The 25,372-nt window shown below is 40.5% G+C and overlaps 1 protein-coding gene across 2 annotated transcripts; it reads right to left on the bottom strand.

The window, feature by feature from the left end:
* Nucleotides 1-812: 812 nt before the first annotated feature.
* Gjc1 (gap junction protein gamma 1) lies at nucleotides 813-25,011 on the bottom strand. Of its 2 annotated transcripts, XM_071603356.1 has the most exons (4): nucleotides 10,377-10,470; nucleotides 8,037-8,184; nucleotides 4,888-4,963; nucleotides 813-2,442 (listed from the first exon to the last, which is right to left on the bottom strand). In XM_071603356.1, the coding sequence occupies exon 4, from the start codon at nucleotides 2,420-2,422 to the stop codon at nucleotides 1,232-1,234; it is 1,191 nt and encodes a 396-aa protein (XP_071459457.1). In that variant the 5' UTR covers nucleotides 2,423-2,442; nucleotides 4,888-4,963; nucleotides 8,037-8,184; nucleotides 10,377-10,470; the 3' UTR covers nucleotides 813-1,231. The 2 variants fall into 2 exon arrangements, with proteins under 2 accessions (XP_071459457.1, XP_027803092.1); XM_027947291.2 differs by lacking the exons at nucleotides 8,037-8,184; nucleotides 10,377-10,470 and adding an exon at nucleotides 24,863-25,011.
* Nucleotides 25,012-25,372: the final 361 nt, after the last annotated feature.

Raw genomic sequence — 25,372 nt, 5'->3', positions numbered from 1 at the left:
TACTGAACACCTCTTTTGGTTTATTTACAGACAAATCCCAAGTGAGAATGGCCACTTAGGCAGACACCTACATTGGCAGAAGTAAGTCAATCATAAATTCCATTATAAAAAGAAATTTAAAAATCTGGATTTAAGCCTTCTCCCATTTGCAGTATAGGAAGTTTTGAATATTCTTAGTCTATAAGGGAATTTTTATATTTCTAATGTTAACAAGTATGGAATATATTCATTATGGGCTTAAGAAACCAGAGAGATGGGCAGATTTCTGGATTGAGGCTTAAAGCCAATCAAAAGGGTTCACAGCTAAACATCCTATTAGGCCTCATTTCCCAGGCGCGACTGAGCTCTCTGAGACAAGCTGCTTAGCACCAAAATCTAGCCAGGCGCTTCATACTGCTCCTGGGCACTTACATTGAATGTAGCTACTAGATGGGGGACACCACTGCGTATCAGTCTTTTGAAAGAACTTATGTATATAACATCAAAGCACATACTGGCAATGCTTGGAATTTGAAGAAATCCTGCAGCTAATTATTTACTTCCTTTGGAAACATGTTTTCAAAGAATGGCTACAGCTCTGGTCATAAAAGTTGAGATTCCCAGATTTCTCAGGTGGAAGAGAGAAGATCTCAATCTCTTTCTAATGTAGTCTTCCTTTCTAAGACAGAAAACTGGTATCTCCTCCTCAGTCTCCATTGAAATGTTCCCTGCAACATGAGAGGCACTTGTATTGAATGTAGCATCTACTAAAACTCTAAACCCAGGGTAGATTTTGCTAAACAAAGTAATAACACTAGCCTAATAGGCATTACTTACAAGGATTTTTTTCCTTTAATATAAAAAAGTATAACTACAACAGTTCAATGTACAAATACAAAAAAGTTCTCATACTAAAAAAAAAAAAAAGAAAAAAAAATGTACCATAATACTGTACATACAAAAACTGTTCAACAAGAATGATTTAAATATATCTGTTCTTCTCTGGATCTGGAAGACACAAATGTAAAGTTCTGCAACTGTATTATTGCTGAGAACATGTGCCCTGGAACACTGTGTTTCCCTTTCCCCACTCATCCCAGCCCCACCTTCAGAGTCCCCTGAGTTTGGATCATGAGCCAACAGCATCCCTGAAGATAACCAGAGCCAAATGTTTACTCAATGGAAGTCATTATTCAGTGAGCCGTTGCTTACCATAAACTATGAAAAGCCCAAGTTTTAAGCCCAGCAAAGATTAAATCCAGACGGAGGTCTTCCCATCCCCTGATTTGCTACTAGCACTGCTTTTGTTGGACCCAGCTTTGGACCCCACTTTGGCCTTTTTTTCGCGAGGACCATGGGGGTTATTTTGGTGATTATAGGCCTGGATTGCTAGATCCAAGCGTTCCTGAGCCATTCTGATCTCCCGCTGCAGAGTCTCCAGATCAGCTGGGAGGTGCTCCTCGTGGCTGCCATACTGCTGCTCCTGGGCGATGTTGGCTTTGTTTTGCTTATAGGCGATCTTAGCATTGGACAATTCGGTGTATTGGATTTGATCTGGTTTGACAGCAATGTTATAGCCAGGGGGAGCAGATGGTGTATTCCAAGTGAAAGGATAATTAAAAGCACCCGGATCTTCAAGTTCCCTCCTTTTACTGTTTAGTGAGTCTCGAATGGTCCCAAACCCTAAATGAAGCATCTCCCAAATGTTAAGCAATAGGCAGAGGCCTGTAACACCATACATTATCAGAAGGAAGATGGTCTTTTCAGTGGGTCTAGAAATAAAGCAGTCTATTTTATGAGGGCAAGGAAGTCTGCTGCACACATAAAATGGATGGACTTGGAAGCCATACAGGAAATATTGCCCTATCAGAAAACCCACCTCAAACACGGTCCTTGCCAGCAACTGTAGTACATAGATTTTCATGAGCCCATCCTCCCGAATCCGTCGTCGGCCATCATGCTTGGGTTTCGGTTGGCTCTGCTCTTTATTTTCTTTTTCACTTTCTAATTCCATTTCTGGATACATCATGGGATCCTCTTCATGGTCCTCTTCTGTTTCTTCCAGGGCCCGGTGCTGTTTCCAACGCATAGCATAGGGTTTGCTCCGAGCCGCCTTCTTGTCCACCTCACCATGCTCCATTTTGGCAATCTTATGAATGGCGTAGCCCAGGTACATCACCGAGGGAGTGGCCACTAGAATGATCTGGAACACCCAGAACCGCACATGGGAGAGTGGTGCAAAGGCATCATAGCAGACATTCTCACAGCCTGGCTGTTCTGTGTTGCACACAAATTTGCTTTGCTCATCATAATAGATGGACTCTCCTCCTACAGCTGTTAGGACAATCCGAAACACAATCAATACAGTGAGCCAGATCTTCCCTACGAATGTGGAATGGTTGTGAATCTCCTCTAGCAGGCGAGTCAGGAAGCTCCAACTCATGGTGATAAACTTGGTTTGTCCTGATAAAGTGGAAAATATCATGGGAAAAAAACCAACAAATATTAAAATATTTTTATTCCTCTTACTGGTGTGGGGGATTAAACCCAGGGTTATGCTCATGTTAAGCTCACACTCTACCACTGAGTTACACCCAAACCCCAACAACTATTAAAATATTGACAATGTAAATTTCAATCCATGATATTGCTAGATACCACTTCTGTACATACTCAAAATCTAACTACAAGGCTAATACTAGAACAAATGTTATAGTAAATAACATTATATCCAAGCAGCAGGCAAATCCATTTAAAACACCTCATTCTTACCACCCTTAGACAGGATAATTTATTCACCTCAGTCCAAAAGAACTTGTTTGGACTTTCACGTCTTCCTCGGTTTACAAAATAAAATTGTGGGGCTGGGGTATAGTTAAGTGATGGAACACTTGCCTTGCATGCAAAAAGCTCCGGGTTTGATCCACAGCACAAATAATAATAACAACAACAAACAACAATAAAAATGCAGTAAAGGGGCTAGGGTTGTGGCTCAGTGGTAGAGCACTTGCCTAGCATGTGTGAGGCACTGGGTTCGATTCTCAGCACTACATATAAATAAATGAATAAAATAAAGGTCCATCAACAACTGAGACATTTTTAAAAATACAAAAAAACCCATAAATAATAATTATTATTGTAGGTCTCATTAACTGAGATATATTTCTCAGATGTAGCACATTGGGTTTTTGACATGTATTATTATTTCATGAGACCTTCAGAACTTTCTGAGATACAGATAAGAAATAATACAAAGGAGTGAAAGGTGATGGGGGGGGGACATGCTAGGGAGTGATATTGGACAAATTATATTGTTATAGTGTGTGCATGTACAAAAATGTAACAACAAGTCCCATCATCATGTACAACTAGAACACACCAATAAAAAGTGTGGACAAAAAAAAAGAATGCAGCCAGATGCAGCAGATGCAGTGGTGGACACCTATAATTCCAGCGACTTGGGAGGCTGAGGTAGGAGGGTTGGCAAGTTTGAGGTCAGCCTGAGCAACTTAGTGAGTCAAGAAAATAAAAAGGATTGGGTGCAGTGGCACAAACCTGTAATCCTGGTGGCTCGGAAGGCTGAGGCAGAAAGATCTCGAGTTCAAAGCCAGCCTCAACAACTTAATGAGGTGCTAAGCCACTAAGTGAGATCCTGTCTCTAAATAAAATACAAATAAAAAGGGCCAGGGATGTGACTCAGCATTTAAGTGCCCCTAAATTCAATCCCTGGTACCAAAAAAATAATAATCATGATAAAAAAATAAATGAATAAATAAGGGTTGGATATCTAGCTCAGTGGTAGAGCACCCCTGGGTCCAATGCCCAGCACCACAAAAAGGAAAAAAAAATGCATACAGCTATTCCAATCCAATCACAAGGGAATATCTCTCAGAACATAAAGGAGACCTTTGGGCTGGACTTCCTAGTTAACAGGGAGCTTATTAGGAAGCTTAAATTTTGGACCAGCTGACAAGTGTTGAAAGGAATTAAGGAGATGGTACAGCTGCAAACAACTGGAAATGATCATGGACTAAAACAACAGAGAGAAAGGAACTAGAAAGACATTCCCTAGCTGGATGGAACAGCAGAGCAGATTCTAATTTTACTTAAAAGACCACAATGAATACTCTGCAACAAATTTTATAACCCCTTTATTATATCTGTATTTTTTTTATGGAAGATATAAAAACAAGTTTGCTGCTGGGCGTGGTGGCACACACCTCTAATCCCAGCCACTTGAGAGGCTGAGGCAGGAGGATCACAATTTCAAGGCCAGCCTCAATAACTGTCTCAAAATTTTAAAAGGAAGGAAATGCTGGGGATTTGGCTCAGTATCCCTGGTATAATAAACCAATTAATAAATCCATTTAAAACACATTTTAAAGGATAGTTTTATTCTAAGATTTTTTAAGTGCCTGGGATTGAACCTAGTGGGCGTTTAACCACTGAGCCAGATTCCCAGCCCTTTTTGTATTTTATTTAGAGACAGGGTCTCACTGAATTGCGAGTAGCCTTACTACTTTGCTGAGGCGGCTCTGAACTTGTGAATCTCCTGCCTCAACCTCCAGAGCCATTGGCTTGGGAGGAGTGTGAGGTTCAAAACCATCCTCAACAACTTAGTAAGGCCCTCAGCAACTCAGTGAGACTCTGTCTCAAAATAAATAATAAAGGGCAGGGGATGTGACTTAGTAGTTAAATGCCCCTGGGTTCAATCCCCAGTACCAAGGGAGGGGAGGGGGGGAAATCTAGGTTAAAAACATATAGGTGAAATATATGTAACAAGTCCCTGACAACTCCTGACACAAAGTAGATTTAACTTTTCAACTTTCTCTCCCTGCTCTTTCAGTTTACTTCTGCAGATTATAGGTGATTTGTCAGCACCACCAAAGAAGTTTAAATGCACTTTACCTGTTATGCAGAACTTCTGTTACCCAAAATCTTCTTTGAGAAATGATGTTTTGCTTGCAACTTTCCCAAATTCCCTCTGGAAGGGAAAAAGAAGAGTAGGTCGTAAACTTCCTCCCACAGAAAACAATGAATCACTAAAACACCATTTTTCAGGAAGAAACAAAGTTTTCTATGTACCACAGGAATCACTCAGAATGAGATGGAAACGGGTTTGACTTTCAATATGACTACTTTATCCCCCACAATCCATGTGGTAGGAGAAACTATGTAACAGTGACCCAAAGATTCTTAAATCACTGCAGCCTAAGAAAATCTGAGAGGAAGATGAGTCATTTGTGAAAACTCTGGCACCTATAGCAAAAAGCCAAAAAAGAATCCAAGCAAACTGAAACTGGTTCCTAAGGGCCTAGCAAAATTCTTCACCCTGCGTGCCCTATTCCCTGAAGCAGCCAAGTAGGAGCAAGTTGTTCATCTACAACACCCAACGGCTGGATCAGTCACTGGGACACTGATCTCCACAGGAGGTGATTTACAGATTCAACTGCTCACAAAGAGAAAGAAAACACCTGCGGTCTGTACAGTGATTAAAAAACAAAACGTTTATTTTGCTATACATAATGGAATCTATTTCAGCAAACATGTAGAACTCAACAACACAGAACAAATCAATTAAAACCACACACCTATACTTAAATAGAAATATTTTGCTAAAAAAACAAAAACAAAAAAACAACAACAAAAAAGGGGGGGGGCTGGGGTTGTGGCTCAGCAGTAGAGCACTCCCCTACCAAGTGCAAGGCCCTGGGTTCGACCCTCAGCATCAGAGAAAAAATAAGTAAATAAAATAAAAGCATAAAGAAAATTAAAAAACAAAAAATCCCCACAAAACTCCAGGATGAATTATTGCTCATTATCAAATTCTGCTAACTCTTAACAGCTATGGTCAAGTCATCCATAACTTTGTTCATTACTGTTGCTTAATTTAACAAATTAAAAACAATCCCTGAGTGTCATATATTCCTAAGAATAGAGTTGATTTTTTCTTGTTTGTTTGTATGACTTGTTTTGCCTTTTTGTTTTTTTTTTCTGACGAGGGATCAAACCCAAGGGCCTCACACAGGCCAGCAAGAGCTCTACCACTGAGCCACATCCCCAGCAAAAGTTATTCTTTTTTTTGAAATATAGGAAACAAATAAATCCTAGAACAATTTCCAAAACATCAATAAAAAAGAGAAAGTGAAGGCATCTATATAGAATGCATACTCAAGATTTACATACATGGGCTGGGGATGTGGCTCAAGCGGTAGCGTTCGCCTAGCATGTGCGGGGCACTAGGTTCGATCCTCAGCACCACATAAAAGTAAAATAAAGATGTTGTGTCCACCAAAAACTAAAAAATAAATATTAAGAAAATTCAGCCAGGGTTCTCGCTCTTGTTGCGTATGCTCAAACAGACATGGTCTGATCCAGAAATCCTGACTCCGCATGTGCCCACAGTGTTTTGGTCAAAGGATGTAGGCTCCATTAAGTTGGACTAAGTGATCTTCCTCGGATGGATTGCCCAAGTCAGCCACCCAATGAAAGAGAACATGCTAGTTCTTTGTACATAAAATAAAGTTCTAAAAAACTTAAAAAAAAAAATGCTGGATGTAGCTCGGTGGTAAAATATCCCTGAATTCAATACCCAAATAAATAAATAAATAAACAAACAAATATATAATCTGACACAAAAATGAACTTACCACATAACTCAAGTACAGCTCCCATCTCTACCCCTGATCTTCAACTGAGCCCACTTCTCCACTTACTGACTACATAAAGTTATAAAACCACAAAACAAGAAGTAAATAATGTGCAATCTTTTTCTGGGGGAGGGGGGTGCGGGGGGGGGTACTGGGGATTGAACTCAGGAGCACTCACCCACTGAGCCTCATCCCCAGCCCTATTTTGTATTTTATTTAGAGACAGGGTCTCACTGAGATGCTGAGTGCCTCAATTTTGCTGAAGTTGGCTTTAAACTCACAATCCTCCGGTCTCAGCCTCCCAGCCCCTGGGATTATAGGAGTGTGCTACCACGTTGGCTTAATAATATGGGGGGAAAAAAAAAAAAACAAGGGAGAGATTTGAATTACAGCAGATGGGGTAGAGAGAGAAGATGGGAGGGGAGGGGAGGGGGGATAGTAGAGGATAGAAAAGGTAGCAGAATACAACAGTCACTAGTATGGCATTATGTAAAAACATGGATGTGTAACCGATGTGATTCTGCAATCTGTATACGGGGTAAAAATGGGAGTTCATAACCCACATGAATCAAATGTATGAAATACGATATGTCAAGAGCTTTGTAATGTTTTGAACAACCAATAAAAAAATAATAATATGCAATCTTTATTTTAGTTTATTGTTGGTGTCATCTTTTTTATATTTCAAGTGCAACATAGAAAAATTATTTCCTTTTACATCTCTTTACCTTCCACCATTTATAACACAATTGTCTTACTATTTCTTCTACATACATTTGGAACCATACCAAAAAATTATCATTTGTACGTCAACAATTAAACAGTTTTAAAATTTGAATAATATGGGCTAGGGTTGTAGCTCAATGGTGAAGTGCTTGCCTGGGTTTGAATAATGTGCAATCTTTAAATGTATAAACCAGGTTTATAACAGAACTCCATAATGATTCACATCCACAAACTCCCTACAAGTCCAGATCCCCAAATACCATTCATAAAGCATTTTCCCCTCAAGCCTAAAATTCAATTTAATACCAAATGAGACAAAAATTTAAAAATAGTTAAAAACTCATCTTTTATACATGCAACCACATAGACACATTAATTTGTGTATGTGTGTGTGTCTGTGTATGTTGGGGATTAAACCCAGGCCCTTATGTATGCTAGGCAAGCAGGTGCTCTGCCACTAAGCCACATCCTCAGACCAATGAGGACCTTTTTTCCAATAAATACTGCTGCCGAAAATTTTATTCAACAATTCAGCATCTCATATAATAATTCAACTTTTATTGAGAAGAATTGATGACAAATTTTTTTGAAAGTTACATAATTTTTAAAGCAGCTATTTTAACACACCCAGAGGTAAGGATTACACATTGGTTAAACTGTAAGCTTACAAAAATGTCGAACCTTTGTAGCCTGGTTTTCCATGGGCTTTCCTAAGAGGCACAGCATCAGATACACACACGCTGAAATGTCTGTGGAGTAGTTTTCCTGCAGTTCATGTTGTTGACTACAAAATGTCCCAGGGAAGTGGGTAATCTGTATATTAGGTCCTCTAATATATGGGATATAAAAGGTTAATTTCATTTTCTTTCTTTAAAATATTTTTTAGTTATACATAAAAACAATATCTTTATTTTATTGATTAATTTTCATGTGGTGCTGAGGATCGAACCCAGTGCCTCATATGTGTGAGGCAAGCGCCCTGCCACTGAGCCATGACCCCAGCCCTCATTTTCTTTTTCTTAATACTTTTTATTTGGGGGGTGGGGGTACTGGGGACTGAACTCAGGGGCACTCAGCCACTGAGCCACATCCTCAGCCCTAGTTTGTATTTTATTTAGAGACAGAGTCTCACTGAGTTGCTTAGCGCCTTGACATTGCTCAAGCTGGCTTTGAATTCACAATTCTCCAGTCTCAGCCTCCAGAGCTGCTGGGATTTACAGGCATGTGCCACCATGCCCGGCCTTAATACAATTCTTGGTGGGGGGCAATAACATTAAAGGAAACTAATATAAACCCCAATCACAGCCCTTTAAAAATGTTTTGGTTAGGGGCTGGAGTCATAGCTCAGTGGTAGAGCGCTTGCCTAGCACATATGAGGCACTGGGTTCAATCCTCAGCACCATATAAAAATAAACAAAAGTATTGTGTCCACCTACAACTAAAAAAAAAAGTGTTTTGGTTAACTAGGCATGATGAGGCACCTGTAATCACAGTGACTTTGAGGCTGAAGCAGGAGGAAGTTCAAGGCTAGCCTCATCAATTTAGTGAGGCTCTAACAACTTAGCAAGACCCTATCTCAAAATTAAAAAAATAAAAATAAAAAGGGCTGGGTGTGTGGCTCAGTGGTTAAGCACCCCTGGATTCAAGTCCCAGTTAAAAAAAAAAAAAAGGTTTGTTTATTCATTATTTCCTGACTATATGAATAGTTTTTCCAAGTGTAAAATGTTACTAACTTACAAAGGAGTTTATTGGTAAAACTGGCTTATACTTACTATTTATTTTGGTTCCAGTGTACCCCCTAACCTTCACATATTGGAGGCTTTCCTTAGTGTAGCCTATTGGGAATTCTTTGGGGGCACTGCTCGCAGAAGAGAATGTTGGTCTCCCACATTCTTGGGAAGGGGAGAATTATAAAAGACTGAGCCTGCCTCCTGAATCTCTCTGGTTTCCTGTTTGGCAATGATATCTCCTGATCCCACGTGGGCTCTTGCCATTATACCTTCCACCACAAGGCTTCAGTGGAGACAGGCAGAAGCTGAACTCCAGAACTGTGAGCTAAATAAACCTGTTTTCTTTAAAAGTAGGCTGCCTCAGGTATCTTGTTACAGTAACAGAAAATTGACTAATCACTATACATATTCTTTTTGTATAAATGTGTATAATAATTTAACCCTAGCATCTCATAAAATGGAGGAAGGGTAATTTTCCTTCTGAAATAAAGAACCATGGACTTCTTTAATGAATGGTAGCATCATCACTTTGTGTGTGTGTGTGTGTGTGTGTGTGTGTGTGTGTGGTGGTGGTGCTGGTAGATTCTATTATTAGAACCATTATAAAGATAAGTAAGTCAGGCTGGGACTACAGCTCAGTGGCAGGGTGCTTGCCTAGAATATCTTGAGGCACTGGGTTCAATCCTCCACACCACATAAAAATGAATAAAACGAAGGTATGCTGTCCATCTACAACTACCAAAAAAATTTTTTTAAAAAGGATAAGGAATTAAGCTTCTGAAAGTTTATATAATTTGCACAGATCATTCAGTTATTTGAAGTCTGACTGTCCTGTGCTGAAATTTGAGGGATAGGGGAAGTCTTAAAAAATTATATAGAGGGCTGGGGATGTGGCTCAAGCGGTAACACGCTCACCTGGCATGCGTGCAGCCCGGGTTTGATCCTCAGCACCACATACAAAAAACAAAGATGTTGTGTCCGCCGAAAACTAAAAATAAATATTAAAAAAAATTCTCTAAAAAAGTGGCCAGGTACAATGGTGCATGCCTGTAATCCCAGTGGCTCGGGGGGCTGAGATAGAAGAATCGCAAGTTCAAAGCCAGCCTTAGCAAAAGCAAGGTGCTAAGTAACTCAGTGAGACCCTGCCTCTAAATAAAATACAAAATAGGGCTGGGGATGTGGCTCAGTTGCCAAATGCCTCTAAGTTCAATCCCCAGTACCCACCCCTGCCAAAAGTGGAGTTGTAAACAATTGTTATAATATTAGCTCTTATAATTGCCCATGTTCTTACCTTTATTAAGATCTTTACTTCTTCATATTACTGTTTATCGTCATTTCATTTCACCTTCCAAAACTCCCTTGAGCATTTCATGCAGGACAGACCTAGCACGAACAAACTCCTCAACTTGTATATCTGGGAATGCTTTAATTTCTCTTCACTTTTTCTGCAGGGGCATGGAGTGTGGGTATTTAACTGGGGATCTTGGGATTGAACTCAGGGATGGTTTACTATTGAGCTATACTACCAGCCCTTTTTATTTTTCATTTTGTGACAGGGTCTCACTAAGGTTAGGAGGCTGACTTTGAACTTGTGCTCCTCCTGACTCAGCCTCCTGAGTCCCTGGGATTAAGGCATGCTTGTCCAGGGTGCTTTTCTGACCAATGGGTTACTTCAGGAACACAAGCACATGCAGCCAGACACAACAGTAGAGGATGGGTAGCTACCAGTGTGCTAAGAGCTTACATTGATGAAAACTAACTCCCAAACCTTTCCTGGAAGACAAAAGCTTTCAAACAGACAGAGAGGTTGAGGATATGAAACAATGGTAGAGCACTTATCTAGCATGTGCCAAGGCTCTGGGTTTAATCCTCAGTAAAACATGTGTGCACGTGTGCAAGCAAAGACATCATACACATACACACACACACACACACACACACACACACATACATCCCAGAGTTCCAAAGTTAAATCAGTTAGGTTCTGCAAGAGCAACTGCTACCTAGGTAAGCAGACACAATTCCTGGTGCTTCCTATTCTGCCTTATAGTTAAATGAACATCAAGTTTTAATGGTCACTTAACTATAAAAATCAGGAAATAAAAATATTTAAAGTGGGGCTAGGGAAGTTGCTCAGATGTAGAGCACTTATTTAGTGCATATGCAGCCCTGAGTTCAATCCTCAGCACCAGGTTTAAAACATGTAGCGGTGTTCCATATGTTTTGTAAGTGTAACAACCAAATGCAAATGGATGACAGTCAAATTTAATCTTATAATTAAAAAAACCCAAAATGTGGGCTGGAGTTGTAGCTCAGTGATAGAGTACTTGTCTAACAGATGTGAGGCACTGGGTTCAATCTTCAGCACCACATAAAAAATAACAAATAAATAAGATAAAGGTATTGTGCCCATCTACAACAGAAAAAATAAAATAAAAACAACAACAAAAAAATCCCACCCGAAACTCCATGATAGGTAGCCACATTTTAAAATCTCAATTTCTTTTTTAAACAACTTAAATGAACTTTCTATTAGAGTGATTCTTTTTTTAAAAAAATTTTTAGTTAAATATGGACACAATACCTTTGTTTTACTAATTTATTTATTTTATGTGGTGCTGAGGATCAAACCCAGTGCCTCACGTGTGCAAGGCAAGCGCTCTACCACTGAGCCACAATCCTAGCCCATATATTAGAGTGATTCTTTTTCTTCTTCTTATTTTTTTTTTATGGTGCTAGGGATTGAACCCAGGGCCTTGTGCATACAAGGCAAGCACTCTACTGACTGAGCTATATCCCCAGTCCTAGGAGGGAGGGAGAGAGAGAGGGAGGGAGGGAGAGAGAGAGGGAGGGAGGGAGAGAGGGAGAGAGGGAGGGAGGGAGGGAGGGAGGGAGGGAGGGAGAGAGAGAGAATTTTAATATTTATTTTTTTAGTTTTCGGAGGACACAACATCTTTGTTTGTATGTAGTGCTGAGGATCGAACCCGGGCCGCACGCATGCCAAGCGAGCGCACTACTGCTTGAGCCATATCCCCAGCCCGTGATTCTTAATCTTAAATTTTATAAAACTGAAAGCAAATTTTACACTAAACCACAAAGATTTTAATTCTGGAATGTGATTCAGGTACTGCAGGAGCAAATTCTTCCTTTCCGTATTTTCATTTGTGAAATGAATGGAGAATATCAAATTAGAGGATTTTAAAGGTCCTTGAGTAAAAATTTGATGAAATTATTTCCAGCACAGTAAAATTCATAAAACTGAACTATTATGTGGAATTCTGCTCCCTAGGGGCAGGAAGGAAGCAAAGAGTGAAATTAAACAATAATAAAGATGTGAAATCTTCTTTCTTTTTGTTTGGTACCAGGGATTGAACCCAGGGGCACTCAACCACTGAGCACATCTCTATCTTTTTATTTTTGAGACAGGGTCTTGCTGAGTTGTCCAGGGCCTCACTAAATTGCGGAGGCTGGCTTTGAACTTGCAATCTTCCTATTTCAGCCTCCCGAACCGCTGATTATAGGCATGCATCACTGTATTCAGCAAGATGTCAAATGTTCAAAAAGACATTTTCTAAACAATCATCCCAAAATCTGTAATGGGATTAAACTAAAAATTTTAATATGGACTGAAACATGATTCTAAAGTTAAGTATTAACTGCGTATCTCAGATTATGAGCTGAGCAATCCACTAAGAATCACACTAGTGACTCACATCCCTGAATGAGTCTGCTTTATGCGCAGAAATGAAATCAATTAAAGGGTTTACAATGAAGTTTTGTTTAACTGGAACATTTTAAGTAGAAGTTAATTCCACATGAATGATAATAGATGTTTAATAACTAGCTGGTGACATTTCGATGCAAAAGCATTATGGCAGCTAACCAGCAAACAGTAATCTATGTATTATAAACATGAATACACATAAACATGAATACACTTGTTTTCAAAAGAGCTTCTGGTTATGGACAATATCTGAGAAACACAAAAATATAATTTATAATGAATGAAATTATAAAACCTCCTAGAGTAGTTTGAAATCTTGGCTCTATCAACCAATAAGGAAATAAAACACCACTGTGGGTTGAAGTGCCAATCTGTACTGGCAAAAAGCCATTCTACTTGAATTTAAAAACATTCAGGAACCAGCTGGAGAAGTATGGGGAATCTGAAATAATGTATTCATTCATAATGTCTCAAAAGTGGAACTGTCTTCATGTAAAAAGGACAGTATTGGCTCACATGTCCAAAACAGCTTAAGCTGAAGTCTAACCAAATGATCTGAATAATGCTCAGTCTAGGAAACTAGACATGTCTAAGATAAGAATAAATGTATATTTCTAATATGACTAAGTTTACAATACAAAAGTTCTTAAAAACAAACAAAAAAACCCCGCCATAATATGGCAGTGTTGAATGCAACCTATTCCAACCTTACTGGAAGATATCTTGATAATATTGATTATCAATAACTTTAAGCCAGGCATGGTGGACACTACTGTAACCTTAGAGGTTGAGGCAGGAAGATGGCAAATTCAAAGCCAGCCTACACAACTTAGTGAGACCCTATCCCAAAATAAAAAATAAAAAGGGGGGCTGGGATTGTGGCTCAGCAGTAGAGCGCTGGCCTCGCATGGGCGGGACCGGGTTCGATCCTCAGCACCACATAAAAATAAAAGGCATTGTGTTGTGTCCATCTACACCTAAAAAATAAATATTAAAAAATAAAATAAAATTAAAAAAAAATAAATAAAATGGGCTGGGGATGTGGCTCAGGGATAGAGTACCCTGGGTTCAGTCACCACTACCTGGTGTGGGGCAGGGTTAACTTAAAATGTATATATTCTGCCAGGCAAAGTGGTGTACATCTGCAATCCCAGTAGCTCCAGAGCCTGAGGCAGGAGGATCGCAAGTTCAAAGCCAGCCTCAGCAACTTAGTGAGGCCCTAAGCAATTTAGTGAGACCCAGTGTCTAAATAAAATACAAAAAAGGGCTGAGGATGTGGCTCAGTTAAGCACTCCTGGATTCAATCCCTGGTATCAAAAAAAAAAAAAAAGATATTCTTTAATCAGTAATGTCACATCTAGTAATTTATCCTAAATAAACATAATGCATATGGCAAAACCTCTATAATCAAATATACAATCATTACACTTTTTTTTAAGAACAGAGTACATAAAATTCAAATGTGTATGATTATAGACAAAAAGTAGATTAGTGGTTGCTTAGACCTGGGTAGGATGAAGAAGAATGGGAAGTGAGTGCTAATGGGTATGAAGTTTCTTTTTGGAGGAACCAAAATATTCTAAAATTAATTTTGGTGATGACTATATAACTTTGTGAACATATTAAAAAACGTTGAGGACTAGGGGTTATGGCTCAGAGGTAGAGTGCTTGCCTGGCATGCATGGGGCATTGGGTTCGATCCTCAGCACTACATAAAAATTAAATAAAGGTATTGTGTCCACCTACAACTAAAAAATAAAACCTCCTAGAGTAGTTTGAAATCTTGGCTCTATCAACCAACAAGGAAATAAAACACCACTGTGGGTTGAAGTGCCAATCTGTACTGGCAAAAAGCCATTCTACTTGAATTTAAAAACATTAAAAAAAAAAGATCGAAGTGTGCTATTGATTTATTTTATTTTTTGGTACTGGGGATTGAAACCAGGGGGTACTTTATCACTAAACTACATACCCAGTTTTTTAATTTATTTAGAAACAGGTTCTCATTAAGTTCTCATTAAGTTGTTCTCATTAAGTTCTCTAAGTCTCACTAAGGTTGCTGAGGCCTGAACTGTGCAATTTAAATCAGCAAGACATATGGTGTCTGAATTATATCTTTAAATAAAATTAATTTTTTAAAAAATGTTAATGTCTCCATACCAGGTAAAGCAATACAAATATCTATCTGAAAAGGGCTGTTTATTAGCTCCAGCTGTGAGGGCTTATCAGCTTGACATTATCTTATCTTTCAAAAGAATTCTTTAAACTGGCAGCGTTGTTGCTCATCTGTAATCCCAGGGACTGAGGAGGCTGAGGCAGGAGAATCAAGTCCCAGGCCAGCCTGGGGAACTTAATGAGACCCTGTATCAAAATAAAATAAAAATTAAAGAAAGTGATAGGACTTTATAGCACAGTGGAAGAGTACTTGCTAACCTGTGCAAGGCCCTGAGCTCAATCCCTAGCACTACAAAAATAAACAAATAAATAAAACAAAGACTCTTTTAACCTGGATTTCTATGTGCAATCTGATTTGTTTTCAATTGAAGACTAAAACATAGAAAGATGCACAAATATGAGTACTGCTCAATTAATTTTTACGAAGTATGCATACCCCTGTAACCAACATGAAAATAAAGAACATTAGCAGCTACCCAGAGCCACCATATGTCCCTTACTATTCAAGGCAAACACCAACCTGACTTCTAACAACGTAGATTAGTTTAATCCATGGCCAGACTTGACATTGACATTATGGATAATTAGGATGCTTTGTAGCATCCCTGGCCTCTTCCACTTGTGACAACCAAAAATGTCTCCAGAAATTGCCAAATGCCTCTTAGAAGGAAAGACTGTCTTCCACTTGAACTTTACATAAAAGGATTCACAAATAGATCCTCTTGTGTAGCTAACATAAAGAACATTTAGCTCTAGTCTATTCATTCTCTTTGCTTTATTATATTGCCATTGTGTAAACATATCACAAGTTATTAATTCTGTTTACAGGCAGTTTGGGGTTAGTACAAATAATACTGCTATAAACACTATACTCATGTTTCCTGTAAACATATGTATACATTTCTACTGATTATCTAGAAGTAGAACTGCAATCATAAGGCATAGGTGTGTGAGCTTTAGATTAGTCATTTTCCAAAAGAGTTATATCAACTTAGACTCCTATCTGCCTGTTTCTTACTAGCTCTCTAGCCCCCTCCCTTGCTCTCCTTCTTTTGTCAATTACTCTAAAGTCTGAATAGAAATACATCAACATCAACAGCAGCCTATGGATGATCTACCTTCTTGATCTTTATGCTTTTTAATATCTTCTACAATAAACATGCAAAAATGAAATCAGCAAAGCTTTACTTCATAACAAAAGCCCTTTGAGAAATTTTAAAAGTAGGATAAGGTACAAATTTCATAATATTTGCATACACTAATAAAGATTTAATTAAGTAATAAACTACAGAAGAGTATAGATATAATACCCAAATCTTGCTAGAGATCACATCTTGGTATTTATATTATGCCAACTTCATCACAGAATCTTTGGTATAATTACTAAACCCCCATGGATACAGAGATCCAAGACAGAACTTAAATAAAATTCCACTCTGGAGTAAAATATAGTATGGTGAGCCCAGAGGGTAATTTTTAATTTGGAAGGATATGTGAAAGATGATAGTATTCTGACATAATCTTATAGCAGCTTAGTTTCACAATGCTGCTCTTCTTATTTCTTTAGCTACCCTATATAAAATAGTACAGAATCAACAAAGAAAATTAACAAACGCAACATTCCCTTGGAACACACACTTTTACCATTATTCCCTGATGATTATCATTTGACATCGAAGAAGTTAGCCTTATTTTGAGAAATTGTTTATTAAAATAGCCACGAGCCAGATGTGGTGGGGCATGAATCCCAGCAGCTAGGGAGGCTAAGGTAGGGAGACTGTAAGTTCAAAGCCAGCCTCAACAAAAGGGAGATGCTAAACAACTCAGTGAGACCCTGTCTCTAAATAAAATATAAAATAGGGCTGGGGGTGTGGCTCAGTGGTCAAGTGTCCCTGAATTTAATCCCTAATACCAAAAAAAAAAAAAAAAAACCAGCCACCAAAGCTTGGTGCATCGGTGTATGCCTGTAATCTCAGCAACTCAGGAGGATTTCAAATTCAAGGCCAGTCTTAGCAATTTACTGAGGCCATAAGCAACTGGGATGGGCAGTGGTTAAGTACCACACCACAACAAAACAGCCACCAAAAACTTCCCAGTCTCCTTTACAAGTGAGTTCTATTAAATGTTTACTTGATGTGAAAATATTACAAAATCATTCTTCCTATCTTAATCATTGTTTCCTGTTCTCTCCTTCATATCACGGATTATTCTGTTGGGATAACAATTGTCATGTACAATTGTACAAACTCAACAGACCTAGAGCAATACTAAATAGACAGCAGAAAATGGGCTTTTTTAAAAATCCAAAATAAGCTGTTACTTTAGCTTTGAAGATAGCTAAAATGGAATCCAAGACCACGCATGCAATTCCATTTTTTAAAAATTGAGACCCCCCCAATCCTAATAATTTTTCTCAACACAAAAGCAAGCAGGCCACGTGGTATAGCTGAATGGTATAGTACTTGCCTAGCATACACAAGAACCTGGGTTTGATCCCCAGCAGAAGGAAGCAGGCAAGATGGGGAGCTTTCCCTTCTGTGCATGTGAAGAGTACACATCTGCTTGAACTGCTCAGCCTATATGAATACTAAGTTTTCACTCTAAAAAACATGAACACCTACAACTGAACTGGAATGGGAGGTCAAAGCAAACTATTCAAGTTAGACACACCAATAACAAAGACCCTTTCAGATCTCACTAAAGCATTTTTAATACAAATCTAGATAGGATAGTCAATCAGATCTTTCAATTATTTATTTATTTTTTATTTTTGGCATTAGAGACTGAACTCAGGGGCACTTAAAAACTGAGCCACATCCCCAGCCCTTTAAAAAAATTGTTTTATTTTGAGACTTTTAAAAAATTGTTTTATTTTGAGACAGTCTCACTAAGTTGCTCAGGGCCTCACTTAGTTGTTGAGGCTGGCCTAGATCTTGTCATCCTCCTGCCTCAGCCTCCAGAGCCACTAGGATTACAGGAATGCTTCAACACGTCCTACTCAACCAGGTTTTTTTTTTTTTAATATTAATTTTTTTAGTTGGACATAATACCTTTATTCCATTTATTTATTTTTATGTGGTGCTGAGGACTGAACCCAGGGCCCCGCTGAGTGCTCTATCGCTGAGCTACAATCCCAGCCCCTCCATCAGGTCTTTTAAAAACATCACATCAAGCAGTGTGGTAGCACAGGCCCCTGGGTTAAATCCCCAGTATTCCAAAATAATTAATTAATGGTAACCGATCAGGTCATGGCCATTAATAAGTTTATATCAGTAAGTATTTACTAATAAACCAGCTCTGTATTTGTATGTAAGACTAGTAACAGAAAAACATAAGGGGCTAGGGTGTAGCTCAATGGTAGAGAACTTGCCTAGCATACATGAAGACTTGGGTTCAATCCCCAACACCACAAAAACAAAATAAAACAACAACAAAAAAAACTTTATCAAAAGTATTTCAGGGGGCTCAGGTTGTGGTTCAGTGGTAGAGTGCTTGGCTAGCATGCAGTGAGGCACTGGGTTTGATCCCCAGTACCACATAAACAAAATAAAGGCATTATGTCCATCTACAACTAAAAAAAATATATATTAAAAAAAATGAAGTACTTCAGGAAAAAAAATTACTTCAGTACACCTAATCATTACAAATAAAATATTAGCAGGCACTGAAATAATTTTTAATATTTATTTTTTAGTTGCAGTTGGGCACAATATCTTTATTTTGTTTATTTACTTTTTATGTGGTGCTGAGTATCGAACCCAGGGCTTTTCACGTTCTAGGCGAGCGCTCTACTACTGACACAACCCCAGCCCCACTGTTTGGTATCAGGGATTGAACCCAGGGAGCTTAATCACTGAGCCACATCCCCAGCACTTTTTTAGTTTTTGGTACCAGAGACTGAATTCAGGGGCACTTAACCACTGAGCCACATCCCCAGCCCTTGTTTAGGTTTTATTAGAGACAGGGTCTCACTGAGTTGCTTAGGGCCTTGCTAAGTTGCTGAGGCTGGCTTTAAAACCTGTGATCTTCCTGCTTCAGCCTCCTGAGTTGCTGGGATTATAAGCGTGCACTACCAAAATAACTGTTGAATACATAAACTGGGTGCTTAGGGACACTTGGCTATTAGACAGACATTACTCTTGACTTTACAGAACATACTGACAATTGAAATGGTGAAATAGACATTATAGGAATAATTAAAGTCTTTTGGCAAGGGATGTACTGGGATTGAGTTCTACCACTGGGCTCTATCCCCAGACTTTTTTTATTTTGAAACAGGATCTCACTAAATTGCCCAGGCTGGCCTCAAACTTGCCATCCTCCTACCTCAGCCTCCTAAGTAACTGGGATCACAGGCATGCACAACAATGCCCAGCTATTAAATTTAAGTGGTGATAAAGCCTACAAAAAATAAGTAAAAGTTACTATAAGAGTTATCTTTTAAGGCTGGGGTATAGCTCAGTTGGTAGAGTTCTTGCCTTGTATGCACAAGGCCCTGGGTTCAATCCCCAGCACTGACAAAAAGTTATCTTTTAGGGCTGGGGTTGTGGCTCAGTGGTAGAGAGCTCACCTAGCACATGCAAAACCCTGGGTTTGATCCTCAGTACAACATAAAAAATAAATAAATAAAATAAAGGTATTGTGTCCAACTACAACTAAAAATAAATATTTAAGAAAAAGAGTTATCTTTTAGGGGTCTCTAAACTACTCTAGGAAGAGGACAAAGGTTTCTCTGCAGAAGTGATATTTAGGAGGTTCTGAAGAATAAGGAGAAGAGGAATTAGCTATAGTATGTGCAAGGGCCCTTGGTGAGTTTTGAACTTTCAAGGAACAGGAATTGAAAAAAAAAAAAAAATCAGTACAGCTAGATCACACAGAGTAAGAAAAAATGTAAAAATAAATGATGCTGGAAAAAATAGGCAAGGTCAAATCACACCTCATTAAATAAAGATTCAGTGCTTTAAAGGAAAAGCAATGTAAGTTTTCTGATAAAGTGCTTGATTAGATTTACTTTAAAAGGACAATTCTAGCTGGGAACAGTGGCATACACCTATAATCTCAGTGACCAGGGAGGCTGAATGAAGCAGGATTGCAAATTCAAGGCCAGCCTAGGCAACTTAGCCTGTCTCAAAAGAGCAGGGGTGAGGGATGTAGCTCAGTGGAAGGGCATCCCTGGATTCAATCCCAGTACAAAAAAAATACAAAATAAAAAGGTAGTAGCTCAGTGGTTAAGTATCCTGGGTTTGATCCCCAGTACTATAAAAAAAATAAAAATAAAAAAGTAGGTGATGGTATATTGCTTATACACACACAAATATAAAGAAATGCAAAATATATAACAAAAATATAAAGAAATGCAAAGGAATAATAAATCAAGTTGATGATTAGCTCAATAAAGAGACCTATAATGGGGTATGGGAGAGAAGATCCAATCGGTAGAAAAACAGGACTTCAACTATAATGATAACATCTTTCCTGAATAAGACAGACACACAAATATTCATCATAGTATTATTCATTACTTTTTGGAGGAGTTCTGTGTTTGGGATTGGGGTCTCTGACAAACTTGGTGATCGTGACATGCTTGGTAACTAGGAAGTTTCTGTGCAAAGACACAGAATGCCCAGCTACTGGGATATACCTGGCTACTAGGAAACTCCTGTGCAAAAATCACAGGATGCCCAGCTGCCATAGCAATGTTCTTCACAAGTTTACCCTGTTTCCCAGGCTTGGAATACCCAGCAGTTTCCCCTCCTTGAAGCTACTAGGATAACTATGCAGGTGCACTATCTGGTCTCCTTAGCAATGTCCTCAGCCAGCACTCGGGGTTAAAAAAATACTAATTAGAATGTAGTCATGGTAACGGTGGTATTTAACTTTTTTTGAGTTAAATACAAAAAACTCAGCAAGAGCGGAACTTAGAGTTCACTTCTACTCTTCTTCGCTCTGCTCCAACTTGTCTGCCCGCTTCTACTATGTCTATGTCTGTTCTTTTATTCATCTATTCACAGGTTTTCTTCACAGGTGTTCGTTACAACTTTTCCTGTCTCAAATATCTCATAGTACTTTAAACAATAATAATAAAAGTGAATAAGGATTAGGAGTGGTGGCACACACCTATAATCCCAGTGACTCTGAAGGCTGAGGCAGGAGGATCATAAATTTGAGGCTATCCTCAGCAATCTAGCAAGACTCCGTCTCAAGATAAAAAATAAAAGGGTTGGACAGTGTAGCTCAGTGGTAAAGACCTTCTGGGTTCAACCCGAGTACAAAAGAGAGAGAGGGAGATGGAGATGGAGAGGGAGAGGGAGAGGGAGAGGGAGAGGGAGAGGGAGAGGGAGGGAGAGAGGGAGAGAGGGAGAGAGGGAGAGAGGGAGAGAGGGAGAGAGGGAGAGAGAGAGAGAGAGAGAGAGAGAAAGGACGTGAGTTTGAATGTGACTGAATAAGGAGCTAGGCTGAGTATCACATGCCTATAATCCCAGAAACTTGGGAGGCTGAGACACCAGGATCCTGGATTTTTTTTTTTTTTTTTTAAATACTGGCTACCTGTTCAGGGTTTCCACTGAGATACTCAGAAGTAATTTAAATTGAGTTTTACAAACTGAACTCTCTCTTGCTCTAAACCTAGAACTTCAATGTTTCATTTCTACAATTTACCAAGGTCAGACTCTTATCCCCATCCTAGTTCAGGTCACCCTTTTCTAACTATAACAACTATTTCTAAATCGTTTTTCTCATTTAATTTTTTCTTGGGGGTGGGGTTCGATACTGAAGATTTAACACATGGGTTCTCTTCCACTGAGTGGAAGTCAGCTGTGATTACAGGAGAGCACCACCATACCCAGCTTGTAAGTTTTCTGAATGAAGAGTATGCAATATTTTCATAAGCAGAAAAAGTCAATAAAACTGAGAACTACCCCCCCCCCAATAGGATGCACTGGACTGGGCACAACAGCACATGCCTAGCTGAGGCAGGAGGACCATGAATTTAAGCCTAGCCACAGTAACTTAGCAAGATCCTGTCACAAAAAAAGGCTGGGAATGCAGCTCAGTGGTAGCATCTTCCTGGGTTCAAATCACAGTATCACAAAAAGAAAAGGGAAATAAGAACTTCAAATAAAGCAACAGTTTTTTAGAACACATCACTCTGCACTGAATTAAGCAAGAAACAAACACTATGTATTTATTGAGAGAATGATGCTCTGGATTTTCATTACATATCTTATATTCTAAGATCCCAACTACTGATTTGATGGGTAAGCCTGGAGCTGAGAGGAAGGGGCTGTAGATAATCAAAGACAGAACCTTGCATTCCTTCCCTTTGGCCAAATTATACAAATATAAAATTAATTAACAAAAGATAAGAGCAGTTGTTGTGCTTAAGATAAGTTAATTTATTAAATCCTTTGGATTAAAGGCTAAAATCAGGGGCTGGGGATGTGGCTCAAGCGGTAGCACGCTCGCCTGGCATGCGTGCGGCCCGGGTTCGATCCTCAGCACCACATACAAATAAAGATGTTGTGTCTGCCGAAAACTAAAAAATAAATATTAAAATTCTCTCTCAAAAAAAAAATAAAAATAAAGGCTAAAATCAATTCAAACTCCATGAAATGAAAAAAAATATAATCATGGAGGGTTATCTAAACAAGTAGAAAACCAACTCTCAAATTATACAACATGCTTAAGTTAAAGTGCTAATTTTTTTTAAAATGCTTTGGAAAAATGCACAACAGTTTAAGACAAGTAGTAAATAATATCAAGCCACTACAAATCAGTTCACATATTTACAAAACTTCCACATAATTTCTAAGTAATTCTCTTTGTAAAGTACTTTGCGTACAGCACTGAGAGCACAAAGTAAACCAAGACACAGATTTGTTTACCAGAGCTTTTTACCTTTTGCACGGAAGAGTTAGTTCGTTGTTTCTTTCATTCTGCCACTATACAACGCTTAAGAAATTCAAAGCAAATGTAATATAAATTCCCTCTCCCCAAAACAAATCGGCAAACTTAATCACAGTTCAAAATATTTTTAGCCAGGAGCTCTGAAATTAGGTTTTTTGTTTCTGCATTCTGTTCTGAATAACATCCAAAATCTCTTTAGGGGAAAAAGGATTTGACTCCAAATTTACATTATTAATCCTTTTATTCTACAGCTATTAATGTCCTCGGGATGTTTTCTGTTTATCAGAGAATTAAAACTCCTTTATTAACATAGTTTTTGGGTTTTATAGCACTTTCATATATATTCACATGCACGTGTTACACAACATAAACAATACTTTCAGACTTAATAGGCAAACAAGACAACACTTTCCCAGAACTTATTCTAATCTGTTAGCTCAATTTCACCTAGTCTTGATGCTAATAAAATGAAGCATAAGCACAAAGAAATCAGTACCACTGCCAGCTCTCAACGAACAAAAACACCTTCCTATTTCGCAAAGGTAAAACAATCCCAATCAAACGCCACCCTCCCCCCAAAAAAGGGCGGGAGAAATCAAATTCTAAACCACACAGTCCATGTAAATCTTTCAAAGCTCCAAGCGCAGCCACCAACCCATAATCACAGCGTTAGCGCCTTCTCTCAATTCTGAATCTGGAGACTCAAGAAAAAAAACAACGAAAAGCAATGCTCCAAAGTTTCACGAAGTGGGGAAAAGTCCTTTTAAGTAAAGAAAACGCATCCATCAAGAGGCGACTAGCCCAGTCCTCCCGTCCGCCTCTCTCCCGCTTCCAGCCCTCGAGCTAAACCTCCTCCAAACCCTCCGAGGGAGGTGGGAGACGTGCGGGGAGATGTTAGACAAGGAGCCAAACGAACCCGCACGCCGCACGCCGCGATGGCAGGGGCCGCGGTCGGGCAGACAAAGAGCAGCCCGCGAAGCGCCGGGCGGCGGCGGACCGCCCTGGCGCCGCCCTGCGCCCCTAACCGCTCGGAGGAGTTGCGAGCACGCCCGGGCGCCGCGCAAGTGCGCTCCAACGCCGCCCCGGCTCCGGGACGGTCCCCGAGCCGTTTCCCTCCCAATTTGGGAACCTCGCGCCTGTGGACAAAGAGGGAGGGCGCGCCCGGGGCAGCGGCAGGACGCGGGCGGCGACGCCTCTCCGGGCTCGGCAGGAACCCCTCGGCGACGCCCCTCTCCCGCCCCCACCACCCCGGCGCCGGCCGCGCTCTTCCTCGGGCCCCCGATCTCCTCGGGCCCTCTCCGAGCTCCCCACGAGTTCTCCCGCCTCCACCGGACCCCGCCCCGGCCCGCTTCCCCTCAGCCGGCTCTGCGGCCGCCCCTCACCCGGCAGCGGGTTCCCCCCGGAGCCGCCTCCTCCGCCGGGCCTCGGCCCGTCCCGCCGGCCGCCGCCTCATGTGCCCCGCGTCGCCATCGCCTTCGCCGCCACCCTCGCCTCTCCTCCTCCGCTGTCGCCGCCGCCTTCGCCTCAGTCTCCAACCGAGGCTGAAGCCGCTCCCGCCGCCGCCGCCTCCCGCTCCCGCCGCCGGGACCCGCGGGGAAGCGCCTGCGCACTACACGCTGCGGTGGGGGCGGGGGCGTCCCGCAGCGGCCTGTGAGCAGGGGTCGAGCTGCTCGTGGCGGCGCTGGAGTAGGAGGGGGCGCGCTGGAGTAGGAGGGGGCGCCCCGGAGCGCACAGGGTGCGGCGCGAACGCCAACTTTCCGCTGCTGGGTCCGCGAACGCTCCAGGGCGGTCCCGGACCCACCGGGGGGACTGCGCGGGTAGGACCCGCCCGTGTGGAGTCTGGACCCGGCGTGGGAGCACACTTCGTTCCCCCACGGTTCAGTCTTCTAGCTTGATTTGCGGACGGGGGTCCCCAGCCGGCAGTGCCTCCAGTGTGAGAGGGCCACTAACGGCGCCGTGAGGACACGCCTCACCTGGGTATCCCGGGTTGGTTCACGGAGCTCCGGAGTTGTCTTGTGTGCGCCTTGCCAGGGCCTTGGTCCAGCGGACCGTGGGATGCTGATGGCCGTTCTAAGTTCTCAATACAGTTACTGGAGGGTCCTACAGGCCCTCGGTCAGTCAACCATCCTAGCTTCTTGGAATCGTGGATTTTGGAGGCAATCTAGAGACTTTTGAGGTCCTAGACTTCTTGGATTAGCAAGACCCTAATAAGCCATTTCCTCTTAACTCCTTACATCCCAAAAGGGATCCCATTCGAAGTACGTTTTAAAATTTGCATGCGTAGGAATTCTCCAGTTTAAAACTGCCTATCGAGAAACGGAGAATTCCCCGGAATGCTTTAAGCAGAGTGAGACTACGTGACAAAGGAAGGATTGGTAAAGAGATGGAGGACGACTTTATACAGCGCAGTGTCTCACAATTCCTTTGCTCCGGAATTAGTTTATTTGAGCATTACTACAAATGGATAGGCTTTTAATTTTGCC

This window comes from Marmota flaviventris, chromosome 17, assembly GCF_047511675.1.
Source record: "Marmota flaviventris isolate mMarFla1 chromosome 17, mMarFla1.hap1, whole genome shotgun sequence".
In the NCBI taxonomy this organism is placed as follows: Eukaryota; Metazoa; Chordata; class Mammalia; order Rodentia; family Sciuridae; genus Marmota; species Marmota flaviventris.
The sequence above is the reverse complement of the archived record's forward strand: the minus strand, read 5'-3'. Positions and strand labels throughout refer to the sequence as shown.